Raw genomic sequence first — 18403 nt, forward strand, 5'->3', positions numbered from 1 at the left:
GGGTTGTCTGTCGCGCTACTTCCGCCCGTTTGGCCGCGTGTGATTGGTCGGCTCTGCTCTTTTTTTTCTTCTGCTTCGCGGCGGTGGGTCGGAGCCGCTGTGTCCCCGGTCTGGCACGTTCCTAGCCAAATTCTCCACGGTGTAAAATTGGATCCCCCCCTTTTTTTCCCCACTAAACCAAAAATACCCCCTCTTCACTTCCCTGCAACCGCTCGTACGTTCGCGCTCAATACACATTTCCAAATCTCCACCGGATACCTCAGAAGATGGCGGTGGTAAGCGGGATGTCGGGGTCGGCGGTAGCCCGGCTAGAGGGCCGAGAATTCGAGTATCTGATGAAGAAAAGGTCGGTGACCATCGGCCGGAACTCCTCGCAGGGCTCGGTGGACGTCAGCATGGGACACTCCAGCTTCATCTCCCGGCGGCACCTCGAAATATTCACCGCAGGAGAGGACGGCACCGGCACGGGGGAATTCTACCTCCGATGCCTGGGAAAAAACGGGGTGTTTGTTGATGGGGTGTTCCAGAGAAGAGGGGCTCCACCTCTCCAGCTTCCACGAATGTAAGACTCACACATGACCTGTTTGCTTGTAGTAGGAAAAAAAAAAAAAAATCATCTACGGATTTGTGGGTTAACGTGTTGTTATTGTTTTGTTATCCCGCAGCGGTGTTGCACGTGTTGTGTCAAGCAACACCGAGCCTGATACGTGCTGCTCGCTTGTGTGGCGATAACGTCACGTTAAACCTCCATGCCAAATATGCTAATTTTACCATGTTGTTGGTGATTACCAAACACAAAAAAGCACTTTTAAACTGATTCGAACCGGTGTGTTAATTATTTGGGTGTTGCGGTTTATTCGGCGTACATGCAGTCCTCCTAGCAGCCCTCAGTGACACACCAGACAGTCATGCTCTAAGCTAGCAACTAGTTCCCTGTTGCCCTTAATGTGGAACCTAGCTTCTTACATTCAAAGAATCAGATGTTTATTGTTACTGTTGTTCTGTGTGTGATATATGCCGAATTGCAGAGTGGCACATAATGATTTAAAACTATCTTACTATGTGCTCTTTGGTGTTTGTATTTGTGGATACTTAAATAAGCAACATAAAAAAAACTAAAATTTGTAATGGAGTTTGGTTTACTTTGGTAACTTATTGTATTTGGGCTAACACCCAACTGCTAGCTAACATGCCACCAACACGAGCTTAGAGTTGAATTTGTGCTTTTGTAGGAAATGTTTCCGACATGTACTTTGTTATTTAAAGACTGGTGATGAATTGTTGTTGTTTATTATCGGTACAGTCGAATATTAGCATCATAATGACAGCTGTGAAGCTAAGGGTTGTGCTGTTGTGAGTTTGATCTGGCTCAATGTCAACTTGGCTTCATGTACCCGTCGGTGTTTACACTGCTCAGCTTGTTTGTCCTGAAACTCATTGTTTTTGTAGTAACTCATATTTACCATGGAAACGTATTAAATGTCAATGTAGAATATGTTGTTGATTTTTGTCACCACTCCATAGTAGTCATTCATTTTAAGGTGTCAGCAGCTGGTCCAAATATACCCCATTAATAATAAATTAGACATGTTAGACATGATCTGTTATATAATAGTCATGGTGGAAGTCCATTTTTAAACTGAGGCTGAATCTCAGTGCTCCTCTCTGGGCTTCAGTTAGACCTTGGCCTGCTTGTTGCCAGGCAGGAGGCTTATCTGTACAATAACATTGTAATAAGCATAATTTCCCACTCATACAAATGCACAGTAATTCAAATGGATGTATGGACACACTAATGTTTTGCCTGTGCTTGTGTTTCATTCTCAGGTGTTGTTTCCGGTTCCCTAGCACAAGTATAAAGATCACGTTCACAGCCCTGTCCAGTGATAAGAAGGAGCCAAGGAACGTGCCGGAATCACCGGTCAAGCCCGTCCAACCCCAAATTTCCCCACTGACCATAAACATTCCTGACAACATCGCCCACCTCATGAGCCCACTGCCTTCGCCCACCGGCACCATCAGGTGAGAGCGGGTTCAGCCAGTCGAGTGCACGGTGACAATATGGTGTAAATTCTGTGATTTTGTCGTTTGTTTTCCAGATGTCAGTTTCTCACAGATGTTTCTTTATTGTTTTTACAGTGCAGCAAACTCCTGTCCATCGAGTCCACGGGGGGCAGGACTCTCCAGCTACAGGACAGGCCGCGTCCTGGCCTCTGACCTTATAGGAGACAACTCCCAATCAGAGAACGACAAGGAGGCCTCAGGTGAAGACAGCCCAAAGGTGAGAGAGACACGGTGCAGGGAAGGAATGAGAAGTGGGTAAAAAATGGATGAATGTTGTTCGGAGTTGCATGATGAAGGCGGAAGACTTCAGAGAAATCTCGCCGGATTTGAGCGCTGTGAACATCCTGGGTTACTCATTGAAGTCTAAAAATTGCATAACACTCGCAACAACACAGACTTTGGATACAGAGTCTGAATCTGTGTGTGTGTGTGTGTGTGTGTCTGGAGTGTCGCCTCGTCACCAACAAAACAAATTTCCTCCCAGCAGAACATGAATTTAACTTCCTTTCATCTCCAACAGGACGACTCCAAACCTCCGTATTCATATGCACAACTAATAGTCCAAGCTATCACCATGGCCCCGGATAAACAGCTAACACTGAATGGAATATACACCCACATCACCAAGAACTACCCCTACTACAGAACAGCTGACAAAGGCTGGCAGGTCAGTGTCTTCTCTGTGTGCTTTCACTCTGTTCACTCATGTCTCCTGTCATTTGTCGAGTCAAATGCAAAATTGTGAATTAAATTAATCATGATTCAAATGACATTAAATAATTTGTTCAAGCAGAAAACGCTGAACATTTTCTGCCTCCAGCTTTTGCTTCTGCATTTCTTTGTTTTTATATTATTGTAAATTAAATACCTTTTAGTGTTTGGATGAAGATGTCAGTGTGGGTTCAGGCAGATGCTCAAAGTTTAATACTTATTATTAATTATCATTTAGTGTAAAAGGTGTAAAAGGGGCATATAAAATACAATGATATACATAAATATATTATCTTACTTTGTTTCTTGTATTTTATGTTTCAGGTATAAGTATATAACACTGCATGCGGATGTTAGCATGTATGTTAGCAAAGCGCTACATGTGTAGGATAAAACGCTGTGTTGTGAATGTGGCTTATATTGGTTGATGAGACTAGAAAAGCTTCGTAAAAGTGCAGTCCATTCCATCTACACACTGTTTACTGTTAGTAAACAAATAAACAGATTTTTCTTCCACAGGCAGATCACAGTCAGTGCTTCATGTGTCGTCTGGTCGTCCTTGAATCTGTGTTAAACAGTCACTTGAAGTTCAGCTGCTGTTCGACCAAACAAAAAAAAAAACACGATAAACACATTGTGTGACACTCGGCTCATGTGTGTGTGTGTTGTGTTTGTCGCTGTCGTAGAACTCGATCCGCCACAACCTCTCCCTGAACCGGTACTTTATCAAGGTGGCCCGCTCTCAGGAGGAGCCGGGCAAAGGCTCGTTCTGGAGGATCGACCCCGCCTCCGAGGGCAAGCTGATAGAACAGGCCTTCAGGAAGCGCAGGCCCAGGGGGGTGCCTTGCTTCAGGACCCCTGTGGGACCTCTTTCCTCCAGGTAGAGATGCACTTTAATCAGTGGCTGTTACTTTAAAGACACGCTCTCAGTTTTGTTACCTGTACGTGTGTGGAGGGGTTAACGCCGTGTTCCTCCTCCTCCAGGAGCGCTCCAGCTTCTCCCAACCACACAGGAGCACTGTCTGCCCACTCCAGTGGGGTCCAGACCCCAGACAGCCTTTCCAGAGAGGGGTCCCCTGTCCCCATGGAGCCAGAGCCAACCCCCCCACCAGCCCCCACCCAAACAGCAACAGTCCAGCCCAAACTCGCCGTCATCCAAGAGGCCCGCTTTGCACAGAACTCCCCTGGTAAGACACAACATTGAACAGAGATCAGCTGCATCACGTAAACACTCTGATGTCACAGAGTTTATATTTATCTCTGCAGTGACTGACAGTTACCTGTGCCCCCGCCCTCTGACAGGCTCCCCCCTCAACAACCAGCCGGTCTTGATCGCCGTGCAGCGCCAGATGCCTCAAACGACCATGAAGCCTGTGACCTACACCATGGCCACGCCGGCCATCGTAACGTCGACGGTTAGCTCCGCCCCCGTCATGCAGACGGTGCACGTTGTCCACCAGATCCCCGCAGTGACCATGGCAACTGTTGGCGGACAGTCTGCTGCTACAGTGAGCACAGAACCTCAGGAGAACGGAGGGGGGGAGCACAAGGAGATCAAAGGTGAGACCGGAGTCACGTTCATGTTGTTACATACCTCAGTGTGTGTGTGTGTGTGTGTGTGTGGAGTTTGATGCGAGTTTCCCTCCCTGTGCAGTGAAAGTGGAGCCGGTTCCATCCATCACCGCCTCGTCTTTAGGCGGAGTCAGTCGCATCATCCAGAGCTCTCAGGCCACTCCCCTGACGACAGTTACCATCGTGCAGCAAGCTCCACTCGGTCAGCACCAGCTCCCTATAAAGGCCATCACACAAAACGGGACCCATCTCGTCCCCATCAGTTCTGCAGCTAGCACAGGTGTGACACACACACACACACACACACACAGTGTGTCTGAGTTTCCTGTTTCCTTACATAGCACATCGATCTGTCATGTGATCAGTGTCATCATATGAACAGCTGAGAACGAAGCTAGGTGTATTGAAGAGTTGTGATGTGCACAAAACATTTCACATCCATGTCTGTCACCTTCTTCCCTGCATGTATTTCTGCTTCTTTGTGTGTTTCTCCAACCAGTTATCGATCAGTGCATCAGCATTAAATTGATTATCAGTGTAACATGTCGCCTACATGTTCACATGTGCATGAAAACAAAACAGGGATCCACTCTTCAAAACTTTACTTATTTACCGTCCTGTGTCCCCCGAACATAATCTCACGAGCTCCAGGTTGAGAACAAGTCGGTCTCTCAGCCTGGGCGTGTCAGGATCAGCTGGGCGGGGCTTTTATTGTTGGAAAGGGTTTTTCTGCAAAAAAACGTTTCAGCCTTGACTCATAAGAGGAAGTCACATTATTATTTTTGAAAGATAACCAGCGGCAGAGAAGCCAGTTTACAGTAAGAAGCATAAAACATGGAGATGGTAACGAGGTGAGGCGACACATCAAGGTTTAGAACAATGTCATAAAAGCATAAAACGGAGGTTAAAGGTTAAACAGGTTAAAAGTCACCGTGTGAACAGAGCCGTAAACTGTAAGAAGTTTTAAAAGGTTCAGAGTCGAAGTGGAAACGATCAGGAAACTGGCTCAGTAAAACATGATGTCTACTGATGTTGTCTTTAAAAGGTGAATTAATAATAAAATAGAACAGCAAAATTTATTTGAAATAACGTTTTAAATTTGACTCATTTTAGAGCTGCAACTAAAATGTCTAAAATAATTGATTTAATTGATCAGACTTCCTGTTTCTGACAAAGAAGCATCAGACAGTGGCAGCTGAGAACCTGGAGTCAGAGAGTTTAAAACACTAATTATCACATTTATCTTCTGTGACTGATCAATTATACAGCTGATCGTTCCTCCACTCGTCTCTTCTGTTTAAAGACAAGGAAGATGTAAAGTCACAATATTAGAATAGATTTCAGACGGTTCAGACTCTGACAGGTGAAGTCTGTGTAACACCTTAAATCTTATTTCTATCTATCTTAAATAATATTTAAAAGCAGTTCTAGTTTTAGCAGCAGAACGAACATGATGAGTCGTTTATATGTTGGATGTGAGAGATTAGTGACGCGGTCACACGGTGTCTCATTTTTAATACTTCCTGTCGTCTTTGTTGCAGCCGTTGCGAATCCTCTCCACCTCCTGGCGGCCCACGCCTCCGCCTCCGCCTCCCTCCCCACCAAGAGGCAGAACGGAGAACTGCAGGACCAGCCTGAGTCAAAGAGGGTGAAGACGCAGGAAGAGAACGGCGGCGAGGCGGCCGCCGCCAACAACAACAACGGTACCACGGACAGAGCTGGAGAAGGCGGGGTCAGTGAACAGGTCGGCGACAAGTAGCCTCCCCCTGATCTGCCTCCCGGCCCCTGCTCTCCTGTATGCATTGAGCCTCACACCTTCCGCCCCCCACACCCCCCCCATCCTACCTGGTCATCATCTACTTCAAGGTGCCAAAAAGAGAAGAGACGTGGAAACACAAACGGGACTACAGAATGTGCAAAACTTCCTCAACCCCCCCCCCCAACCTCACTCTTCCTCTTCCATATATTTAAGACCACGAAATATGATGCAAAAACTAGAGACCAAATTGAAAATGGAAGTAAAGAAGAGGCGCTGATGACTGTGAAACCCTGACGTTTGAGACCCAGATGGCAAGAAGATTCTGCAGGAAGAAAAACTAGATTCAACATAAATCCAGATTTCCAGATGAGAGAGAGAAAAAAGAATTTAAAAAAAAAAGAAAAAGACATGTGACCCTCCCCAAAGAACGGAGAAGGAAAAGGAGCCTGATCCTGGTAGCATTACAAGACGAGCGCTTAACTGTGTGTCGGATAGAGAACGCGACAGAGTGAAATCACCAGTCATGTATTCCGCTAAGGGAAGTGTGTGTACGTACGTGTGGACATTCCCATCTTCGGCAGCTAGCCTCCATGTCGACCTACCTAACCCAGTCGTGAGTAGATATGCAGTATTCCGTTGTACAAGTGTATCTGTGGATCTTTTTTGAGTGTTTCTCCATTTCCCAAGGCACAGATACTATCTAGTAATAATTAAGACAATAAAAGCTATAAGTGGGGTCTTTAAGAACATTTAAACAACACATGACAACATGATATTTTGGGAATCCTTTGTTTTTTTGTTTTTGTATGTGGACTCTTTGTTCAGTGAAATGAATGTAGTCTCCTTTCTTTTCATTTTTTTTTATTTTTTTGCCTTTTAAAGAAAACACTATCTATGGAGTGGATGTTCTTTTCTCTGCTCATTCATGCAAATGAAATTTCTTTATCACTGTACATCTACAGATTTTTTCATATTTTACAAATATCCTATGAGATAAAAAAAAGTATATTCCCATGCGTATTTGACCATATGCTTCATCGAGCTTGCATGTTACGGATCTAGAGACAATGTACTTGAGCAGATTTAACTGAATATGGAACTGAAGAAAATTTAGACTGAATCTACGCTATATGATTCTGACCAGTGCTGCACTTAACCCTCTTAGTTCGTTTTTATTTTTGTTTTTTTTGTATTTTTATTTGTTCTCAGTTTTTCCCGTCATCATTGGCTGTTTGTTATCTTTGTGTTGACGTTGGCCGTCTCTTTGCTTGATTATTTTATTCTGTTCAGGCTACTAGAGAAGTCTATTCAGATTGTATTCTATGTTACACGAGGAAAAACAAGTGATAGGTGTTTGTTCTTGCTTCCGTGGGTAAATGCTTTTTTTTTTTTTTTTTTTTTTTTTAAATTTTTTTTAAAAAAAAAAAAAAATAAAAAAAAAATTTTTTTTTTTTTTTAATTTTTTTTAAAAAAAAAAAAAAATAAAAAAAAAATTTTTTTTTTTTTTTAATTTTTTTTAAAAAAAAAAAAAAATAAAAAAAAAATTTTTTTTTTTTTTTTTTTTTTTTTTATAAATTTATTTAAAACACAAACAACCTCTTGGTTCGTATTTCTTTGGGCAAACACAAACTGAAATCTGTTTGTGTGAAGAATCCTTTTCTTTCTGTCCGTCAGAGACAATAAACGATGAAGTCATCCAGCTGATTAAGAGTTAACATCTGGAGTAGAGGGAAGACGTGCTGTAAAGTGTTCAGGCCGATCCAGGAAGTGTGTGGACCACAGGGTGGACAGGCTTCCTCTGAACACCGACAGCTTGACTCACTGGTTCCTCCACAACTGGAGGTGACTGGTAAAAAGTCGAAGGGGGGCGGTTTGTAGTTTGGAGTCGTCTGATCGTGTCCAGAGACTAAAGTGTTAACAGCTGATCTGAAGGGAGTGAACTGTCGGCTGTTAGACCTGGGCGATATCCAACATTTAATAATAAGGATTAATGTCTCCACATTTATCTGCAGAAAGGGCAGATCTGTTTTTTTGCCTTTATTCTTTTATTCATTTGGATCACAACGCAAACCGAACCGGACGTCCCGAACTGAACGGCACAAATACATGTACCGTCACATCACCACGAGATATACAATGTTGTCAGGGGGGGGGCATATTAGAAAATATCATTTGATATTATCGAATATCGACCCAAGCCAATGATCACTATCACTCCCTCCAAGTGATCGGTGTACCTTTCTACACACTTAAAGTGCAGGTGTGCAGCACGTTCACACCTGAGAGGTGACAAATTAAAGTGTAATCCCAGTCCCTTCGTGACTAACAAAAAACTCTGTGCTGTTTATTGATGCACTTTTCACCCACAATGCAACAAAACGAAGGAAAAGGAAAAGCTGGAAAAAATTTAAGCGGAAGAAAACTACTTTTGGGAAAAACCCTTTGCTAGCTGTGGTTTTCTAAAGTCACATCTCAGTTGCTTTTGCATTCACACGTACATATATCCTGTTAGTAGAAGATAAAGTATTTTGACTTGTAGTATATTAAACCCAAAAAAGTATAACATGAGAATATACCGTAAACAATTAGCACTTCTAGTGGAATGAGGACACAGCTCATTAATGCTGATGAGTTGTTACCTCGGTTTAGTCGATATTCAAAGAGCTGTGGACGAGGTGGAGGCTGCAGCCGGCCTGAAGGAGTCCAGACAGAGTAACTGTAAAAGCAGATGTTAAATTTTATTCACAGATTTAAATGCAGGTTTTACAATCTTTCTGACTGTGTTGGCTTTTCAGTTTGTGCAGCGTCCTACTGTGGTCACTGTGTGTATGTGTGTGTGTGTGTGACACCTGCAGATTTACAATCCCATGTAGAAAGTAACACAAATTGAAATGTGTTTTTTTTTTTTTTTTTGCACTGAATCAACAAAAACTGTCATGTAACATGAAAAATGAAAACATGAATTCTACATGAAAACTGAACTGAACTTAGGTTTGACAAAGCACTTCAGATTCCCTGATTTACATTAGCTGAATTTATGGCCGTTAGGGGCGGGGCAGGGGGCGGGGCATGTAGACAAACACTACACTCTTCAATGAAAAGCATATGAAGCAAATATTAATCTATTTCTGATTTAATCATCTCGGGCTGTTAATGTATCAACATTAAACATGAAGTGCTGTCTTTAACCAAGTTTAAAATATTCATAGTTTTACGGTTGATCTGAGCTGTTGAGTAGAAAATCTCATCTTAAATCTGTGTGTGTGTGTGTGTGTGTGTGTGTGTGTTTGGTTATTCAGCTTCTCCAGTTCAGGTAGAAACAAGAAAACTCAACCTCCACACACTCTTAAAGAAACAGTTCAACATTTTAGGAATTGAGCTCAGTCACGAGTTAGAGGAGAAGCTCGATACTCGTGTCTGTGTGGTCTATGTGAAGCTAAAGCTAGCAGCAGTTAGCTTAGCATAAAGACTGGAAACGGGGAAACAGTCTGGATCTTGTAAAATATGCAAAATCCAGCAAGAAGTGGAACAATCACATTTCCCAATAACAGATGAACTATTTCTTTCAGTTTTCTTCTGCAGGTAGAAACAACAGACTCACCTTTCAACTTAAAAAAAAACAAAGAGGGAAAACACATATTGCACAATGTATGAAAAAAAAAAAAAGGAAGACCGAAACAAAAATACATGTTCATACATGTTCTTTTTGCTACTATTCTGTACAGTTCTACGTAGTTAGAAGTTCAGTCTGGCGCTTTGTGTTTATACAGTGAATATAAGAAAATCTAGTAATACTAGGTGACGCCTCACGAAGCAGGATCAGAGTCTGTCCAGATGTTCCAGGTGTTGCTGTGAACGTTGAGGCCAGAGGTGGAGACAAACAGTCGCCTCCCTCTGATCCTGCTTCGTGATGTGGTGCATTGGTATATACACAAACACACGTATGTATATATGACAACAATAATATGTTCACACATACAGATTCTCTCCAGTCTCAGAGGCACTCCCTACAGTTAGGTTAGGTGGTGTTAGTCGACAAAAATCTCAGTATTTTCAATCCGTCTAACTATCAGAATCATCCGTGTGATTAAAAATAGCCATCCTCTGTCAAGTCCTCGGAAGACGTCTTAAAAAGCGGTGAGTTGTCCTTTCAGAAAAATAACTTTCCCTCTTTTCTCTTGCGTTTGATTTGGGAGTAAAGTCAGTGAAGTGTGTGTCTCTCCGTCCAGAGAGACTAAAGTCTGCATCCATCTGACCGTCTCTGCTGTTCAGGTTCCCCCAAAGTCTGTGTCCGTCCTCCCGTCATCTGATGCTCTTCTACAGAGTCTGTCAAGATCAGGAGAAGTGCAACATGGGAGCTCTCCTGCCTCCTCCAAAATAAAAAAGGAAAGAAAAAGGAAAAAAACAGGCTGTGTGAGTCTGCAGATGGGTCAAAGGTCATATTTTCTCATCGGTCATCTCCAGGAACTGGGCGTAGACGTCTCTGGAACACTCCCCTTTCTGGTTGAACAGGAACTTGTAGTAGCTGCCGTCAGCACAAATGGCTGCTCGGTGGAGGGAGACACAAGAGCAGGATACAAGTCAGCAAACACACAGACACAGACACCCACACACGGAGACACACACACACAGCTCTAGTTCTAATGAAACGAAATTTAAACATCTAGTTAAGACAGTGTGTTTCGGCCCTGAGCTGTCACTGTCACGGTAACACAACCCACATCTCATCTACAGTGCACACTTGACTCTGCTGTAGATTTAACTGGAAATGGATCAAACTGCTATTTGAGCCCAGCGGGCAGCGGCAGTGAAAACGTCCTGACGGAGGGAAAAGAACAACAGAAACACCTCTCAGTATAAAGCAGCACAAACCACAGCTTCACAACCATCACACAGAGGAATGAGGATTTATTACAGGACTTTTCTCTGGTTCATTAGCGTTGATCTAACGTGAACACTTTGGCTCCGACCTTCTATTTCCAGACTGAATCTGAATATTTTTTAACCATTTTAGCAGCTGCATGTGGAGACAGAGACGTTTTAGTGACGTTTTCTGTCAAAAATAAATGAGAAATTAATTTAGAATAAAAAAAAAGGCCAACATTCCCGTAACCTGAAAACTCTAAGTAAAGAGAGAGAGAGAGCTGCAGCAGCAACGACGCAGCTGGTCAGCGCAGGAAGTGTGTTCCTGGCATCACAGTCAAGACTGAACTCACCTATGACAGCGTTGGGCTCTGTCCCAAAGGCACACACACAGGGAGAACCTGAAGGGACCTGGAACTTGGAGAAGCTCCACTTAGAGCTGAAGTATTTGGGAAGGAAGCTGGCTGATGCCAAGCTGCAGAGAGACGAACACACACACACACACACACACACACACACACACACACACGAGAAGTTAAATTCACTTTAACATAGTTGTTTTAATTATCATTCAGCAGAAAGGTGCAGAAACAGACCTGGACTGTTTGTTTCTTTTCGGATCCTCTGCAGCGAAGATGTGCACGGTGCCGTGGTCACTGGAGACGCAGATGAGCGACGCATCCTGGTTGAAATTAATGCTGCACAGACAAAACCAGATGAACATGAGGATGAGAAAACGACAACCTGTCATGAGCTCGGTCATGAAACAACAACACATTCACATCAACACAGGAAATAATAATAATATGCAGTTTTATATCCAGCTTAACGAGTGTGACACCACTTATCTTCATAATTAAAAGGATGAACGCAAGTTTCTATAATAACAGGATCACCACAAAGTGAGTGTGGGATTATTAATCTACACTGCAGTGGTTCCCAACTCAAGGGCTGCGGGCCAAAAAAAATAAACCATGGATTTATTCTGAGGGGGTCAAAGTGGTGAAATAAAAAACAAGCAAAAAAACGTGACTTTTAAAGTGAGATGTCACTTTTGAGAGAAGAAATAACACATTTTACCAGAAGTCCTGACGGCTGGTTTTAAGGCTCAGTTTCTGAATACAGGCTGTGTGCATTTCTCTGTGGACTGAGGCTTTGATACTTTCACAGTATTAATATAGAAGCTAGAGCTGATCTATAATCACACTACACATGGACACAGACCTTTACACTGGAGGAGCTGTAAGATTAGTGAATTTCTGGAAGACTGTTTTTATTTTGAAATACTGTTTCACTGTTACAACATGCAGCTTTATAGGTCAAGTAAAGCTATCACACCCGCTCTGTTGATCATGTGACCATCACTCATTTGCTTTACAACAACCTGCACACAAACATGACACTAAAGGTGTTAAAGGTGAAGTCCTGAACCAGGTCCAAGTTAAAAACAACTTCCATTTTCTTCATCATTTCACAGGCCTGTTGATGCTTCGTAAAGGTCACTGCTGTGGTTTTGTTTTTCTTTCTCCTCAGTCATGAATGGAAATGACACTGAACTTCATTTAACCACTGTGTGAACCATAACTTAAAGTCTAATGGAAAACTTGGACCATAAAGAGACCAGTAGTTAAAACTCAACCAGTTGTGAACCAGAATCCTTCTCTTCTCTCAGACACACGTAGTGTTGCATTAACTTTTCATGACTGTTCATGTCTGTAACTCTCATTCCTGCTGCAGCTACTGTCAATGCACTGTATGTGTTTGTGGGGAGGGCGAGTACTCTGGTAAAGGCTGCAGACAGGATGAGGAGAGCAGGTAGAACAGCTGCTTCGCCTTCCAGTTGTCAGGTAGAAGGAGCTGATCTCGTTTGACAACTCTGCAGATGTTTGCTGCGATCTTCCACATCAACATCGTGTATATTTTCACCTTTCTATGTTGTCGGTCGGAGGTTACAAGCATGAACAAAAAGACAAAACTGATGCCATGCTGTTGGTACAGATGCATCTTTGTTCGGTGCTCACCAGTAAATGTTGGCTGTCTGAGAGCCTCGTCTCAGCTCCTGTATGAGCTGACCCGCAGACGTGTCAAAGATTCTTATAAGAGTCCCCTGGAAACACGGAGCCACGGATTAGTCACAACAAACAACACAACAACTGGAGAAGTTGATTTTAGGGCTGCACAATATGTAAAAAAAAAAAAAAGAAAAAAGAAAAAAAACGAAAGGTGACTGTGATTATTTTGCAGATATTGCGATTTCAGTTGGAATGGTTGTTTTGAGTCAAACAAACATGTTCCTTTACGTGTGGAGAATATGATTTGTAGGCCGGGGCGTCTCTGTAGCACCACGACGCTGATGGTGCTAACAATGCATCCTTTATCAAAAAGTTGTAGCTCCTGCGATTTTGATTAATGTGCAGCCCTTATTCATTTTCGAGCATGTTAAGCGTTACACACTTTCTCTGAGGCGGTAGCTATCCTCGTGCCCTGCAGGTTGAGAGCGATGCAGCACAGCGCCCCCTCATGGGCAGGGATGTCCACGGGGGGCTTCTCTGTGTTGGCCAGGTCCACGATCTGCACGTGGCCTGAATGAGTCCCAGGAAACGCCAGCAGAGAGTTGTTACTGTTGGGACACAGCACACACAGACCTGGAGGAGGAAGAGGTTAAAGGCTGGTTTTAATACTCGTCAACAATTTGTATTTTATGTTTTACTAAAGCTGAGTGACAATATTCAAACTGTAGATGTCAGGGTGTGTGTGACTGGAGAGGCTGAGGGTTTCAGCGGGGTGCACTGACCTTTAGGGTTGTAGCAGGTCTCAAACACATGCAGCTGATGGGGGTTGTGGGTAAAGGTGAACACTTTGATCATTGAGTCCAGGACCACCACAATCCTGAGAACAAAGGACAACCAGCATTGACGGGAGGGTGATGTTACTCTGTCAGCTGCAGCGATAAAGACGGAGGCGGCTCAGATCAATTCAAGAGGTGTTTTGAAACCAAGTAAAACACCGGTGCAGTTACATCGTCACCACACCTTCATTATAACAGAACTGCTGTGTGATCAGGCTGAGAGACATTTCTGAAACACATGCTAACACTATAACTGTCCCTGAAGGGGAAAACTCTCACCTACTCACTACTGAAGTACACAGCACTCGTCTCTAATGATCAAATTCATTTCACCCACAAACTGACAGAAGAGACTTGGACTGATGAAGCAGCATCTTTTTATCTTTCTTTTTTTTTTTACCTGTCACGTCGAAGCTTCACCGCCTTCACTTCTGTCGAGAACTCGATTTCAATAACTGTCTTCTTCTTCAGGTCGTCCCAGATCATCACTGACCACCAGGAAAAAAACCACAGTCACATTAAAAACATTTCTGCAGCGCTCATCCTTCAATCAAATTAACTTTGACTTTTTATACATCTTTAATAGGAGCCAGCGTCATTCTAACAGCCCTATGTAACAATAATTCCTAATGACATAATTAAATCAGTATGACCTGACATTCAATCACACGTCCATTCTGGGTGGAAGAACTTGCTAGCTACTGTAGCTAGCAGTGGTGACAGTGTTTGCTACAGTAGCTGGTTTCACAGAGATGTTTCAGACTGGTCTGTGGTCCAGTCTTAGTTCTGATCACAGATCAGTTTGATGTCAGTCACAAAAACACAGACTGACTCATTTTAAGCCAAAAACATTAGACACCTTACTCCCAGGCTAACTAAGGCTAAAGACCATTGTTACCATGGTAACAATCAATGACACCTGCGCTGACCAGTAGCACCCAACAACAGAAAACAGGAAAACATGGCTCATAATTTGTGGTTTGCTGACATTACAGTTATAACACATAACAGTCCAGCTTAAGATTTAAACCAATTAAACGACTTTGTGCAACAGGTGAATTCAGACTCAGTCCACCTGAAGTCTGACTGTTTGTTGTATCTAAGAGTCAAAGTCTTGTCTTTGTGAAACCAGCTCCAGGTCTGATGATGTTGACTGAACAACGAGTTTACAACAAAAACATTTGATCTCCAGCATTACAAGAAAACACATTCAAGACTTTTAAATATGAAGTTCAGGACTTTTTAATACCAATGATGCTGATGTATCAAAACTGCTGACCTTTGTTAGTTGGATATTTGGGTTTCTTCCCTCCTCCCACCAGCGCTAGATAGTTACACCTGAACAGCATCTCCACATGGCCGACCCCCCCCTCCAGGAACTCTGAAAGGTAAAGTCACTGTCTGGTAACATCAATAATAACGAGTACATCTGTTAAAAACAGTAATTCGTGCTCATTATTAAATGAACGACATTTGCAGCATGCTAATAATCGGGACTGCTTATTCATCCTCTGAATCCCTCCGTCAGACTGGGCTCCTCTCTGTGTACAACGTGTGACATTAGCAGCAGAGAGTTTCTACCGTAAAGACCTGTCATCAAAGACCTGCAGCAGGATCAGCAGAGAAAGAAAAGGCTCACTGGATCCTGTGAATTAGTCAACCCCTCGCCTACATTAGTTAAATCCAGTGAATTGGAGAAGTGATCCTGCAGCAGATCATGAGCTGAGTCATATTTTTAGCTTCCGTCTTATATCCCTCCACACTTTAGGGGTTGCACTTCTGTCACAAAACTGTGTTCCTGTGTGTAGCAGAACTGCCTGGTTTGATTTTTTTTTTTCTGCTCACATAGGCTGAAAAGCTCTGAACAAGGAGTTCAAATTATCTGTCAACTGCTGAGCGATGTTCTGTTATCACTGGAGGCAAAGTTTCAAATGTTTCCTCAATCAGCTGTTGCCAGGTTAATAATCTGTAATGAATGGGACTGTGTTATTTACAGTATCTCCCCAGTAAAGTTTGTATTTTAATTATACATTAAAACAAAACTGTATCATCCTGTCCTCCTGCCATTATTCAATAAATCAATCAACCAATTAAACAGGGATCTGCTCTGTCTAAAACGTTTCTGGAGGGAACAGATGAGACTAAACACGCAGGGCATCTAAACACAGACCGACCCGTTCTTGTTCTGGTCTGATAAAAAAAAATCTAGACCTAAATCACACTGCTTTTATTTAAGATAATGAGCAAAACCATAACATAGCAAATAAATAGAACAATTTATTCAAAAATTGTGTGCGGTTTTGCCAGCTGTTACTCTGTTTCACCCAGTCCACTATCATCTTTTTTTGTTGTTCTTTTTAATCAATTGTGAAGCTTGTTACAGAGCTGACAGAGCAGAGGCTGACAAACTTAACACGTCAATCTGTCACAAGTTTCAGTTTGAAACAAATATAGTAAACAAGTATGGTAAAATAAAGGTTAAATAGAAAAAACAAACAAAAAAAACAATGCTTTAAGTGTCAATATACTGTCTTCACTGCTAACAGCCAATGTGTCTAGTGTCAACTAGTGATATTTCCCAGCATATGGATTTTTCATAATATCATTTGACCCTCATTTCACTGCTTTGCTTCCTGTACATTGTACCTTGGCATGCGGTAAACAAAATTTTGAACTGCTGTTTAGTGGCAGCTTTGCTTATACCTGAACCATAAAATACAATAATATAATTATATTAGTTATTCAAACCTCCTGGCGATAATATAATGTACCATGATATTTGGGCTGGACTGTATCAAAATATTACATTTTGGATTTTGTGTCTCCAAACAAAACGTCAAATATTCTTTTCTACCAACTATTAAACATTGATGTGTATAGAGCTCATTACCTTGTTTCTCCTTCTCTTTGAGAGGATCTGTGTTGTACACACGAAATCCATTCTCCATTCCACAGGCAAAGCATCCTGGAGAGAGACACAGACACAGAACAGCAACCAGAAATCAATCACCAGCTTCAGATAACATTAATCAACAGCTGCTGTTGTCATATCGGGGCTTATTCACAAATATCATTCAAATGAAAACAACCCAAACACCCTCTGTCTTCACAGTAGGGACAGCACGGGGACACTGGGAGGCTCATTTTAGTGGAGCTGACCGGGTACACTGATCAAAGAGCGGCCTTAAACAACTAGAGAGCTGACAGGGAGCCTGGGATAAATGATTAACCTCCGGTGAAATTTATATGAAACTGGGACACAGTTGTTTCTTGACGGAGTGATGACAGTGATGTGGGCCGCCATGGCTCGTTGATGGGTCACGTAAGGTCTCTGGTCACTTAACCGTTATAACGTTACACTACTTTCACTTCTGACGCAGCTAATTAGCCCCGGTGCTTTAATTAAAATCATTGTTCAGTCAGACAGTAGAGAAAAAGAAATGTAGAGAAAAACACTAACTTTACGGCCTGTGTAAATGTGTGGGTGGGGAGCGAAGAGCATTTAAACAGGGCTGAGTTTTACTGTGTAACGTCACCGAGTAACAAATATTATGTGTACAACTGAAGCCTGGCGACACAATCGAACAACGGGCTTTACTTGTAAATGGATTCACATAAAAGTAGCACAAAATACTGCTAAACTTGTCGTAGCTAGCCGTTACCTAGCTAGTGTGAGCCGTTATGGTAACCAAGGCACGGCTCGTATGATGGTCGTTTGAAATTCAGCCAACATTAGCTTTTAAGCTAACTTCGCCCACACCAGTAACTACCAATACACACTTCTTATCTGAGTACTTAAATGTTAACCACATATTTGTGTCTAACTTAACAACCCTTGTTATGTTAACTTAACATTAGCCCGTTAGCTGACTTATGTGCTGGTTGAAAACGAAAAACCTACATTAGCTGGCTAGCTTCGGTCCAATGGGTTAGCTAAAGCTAACGTTAACTTAGTGTTCAGTAGTTAACAGAATAACAACGGAACAGCAGTGTAATCAATAGACAGTTTCAAGCGTAGAAAATGTAAAGCTGTTGTTGTTACATAATGTTGTGGTTAATTTATTAACTCGAAAGACATCGGGTTAGCAACGTTAGCTTAGCACCAACGGCGCTACTAATTTCCATCTGGTAGAAAAAAGCATGACAGTGCTGCTTCCTACCATGATCCTGGTTAAATCCAGCATAAAGGAGCCCATTCCCGTGAGGATTAGACGGTAGTAAATTCATTATTTTACCAGAACAACCGAATACCAAACAACGCTAACAAGTTAATCCAACCGCTGCTGCCTGATGAGCTAACCGGCTACCATTCCTTCGGAGTCTGCGGGGCAGAGAGAAGGAAAACAACTGAGGCTGGTTCCTGCTTGGAGTGAGATGTCACCAGCCAGGATCAAAGGGAGTTTTCACTGGACTTCGTTGACGTATTTGGGCAGATATTTAACAGTGAAATAATTTAATTTAATTTCTTATCTTCATTAATTCGATTACCTAGAAGAAAAAATTTCAAATTCTAGTGATACAAGTACTGATTAAAGAAGAGTTTTATAACGACCTAGGCAGCCGAATCGATGATCGATAATAGGTTA

At 42.4% G+C, this 18403-nt stretch overlaps 2 protein-coding genes across 3 annotated transcripts; one reads left to right on the plus strand and one right to left on the minus strand.

Annotated features, from left to right (window-relative positions):
- The first annotated feature begins 98 nt into the window (after positions 1 to 98).
- Positions 99 to 7478, plus strand: LOC111220407 (forkhead box protein K2-like). 2 transcript variants are annotated; one of them, XM_022743482.1, is made up of 9 exons: positions 99 to 562; positions 1828 to 2022; positions 2140 to 2281; positions 2585 to 2731; positions 3462 to 3655; positions 3760 to 3962; positions 4042 to 4335; positions 4430 to 4627; positions 5889 to 7478. In XM_022743482.1, the coding sequence occupies exons 1-9, from the start codon at positions 267 to 269 to the stop codon at positions 6104 to 6106; spliced, it is 1887 nt and encodes a 628-aa protein (XP_022599203.1). In that variant the 5' UTR covers positions 99 to 266; the 3' UTR covers positions 6107 to 7478. The 2 variants fall into 2 exon arrangements, with proteins under 2 accessions (XP_022599203.1, XP_022599204.1); XM_022743483.1 differs by having other exon boundaries at positions 4078 to 4335.
- Positions 7479 to 7737: 259 nt separating this feature from the next.
- Positions 7738 to 18164, minus strand: wdr45b (WD repeat domain 45B). The gene is made up of 10 exons (XM_022743485.1): positions 17978 to 18164; positions 16708 to 16782; positions 15097 to 15198; positions 14218 to 14305; positions 13764 to 13858; positions 13424 to 13614; positions 12991 to 13076; positions 11566 to 11667; positions 11323 to 11444; positions 7738 to 10650 (listed from the first exon to the last, which is right to left on the minus strand). Exons 1-10 carry the CDS (start codon positions 18042 to 18044, stop codon positions 10544 to 10546), a joined length of 1035 nt encoding a protein of 344 aa, XP_022599206.1. The 5' UTR covers positions 18045 to 18164; the 3' UTR covers positions 7738 to 10543.
- Between the last annotated feature and the right edge of the window lie 239 nt (positions 18165 to 18403).

The sequence above is a fragment of the Seriola dumerili genome, unplaced genomic scaffold (genome assembly GCF_002260705.1).
Source record: "Seriola dumerili isolate Sdu_G_001 unplaced genomic scaffold, Sdu_1.0 BDQW01000068.1, whole genome shotgun sequence".
In the NCBI taxonomy this organism is placed as follows: Eukaryota; Metazoa; Chordata; class Actinopteri; order Carangiformes; family Carangidae; genus Seriola; species Seriola dumerili.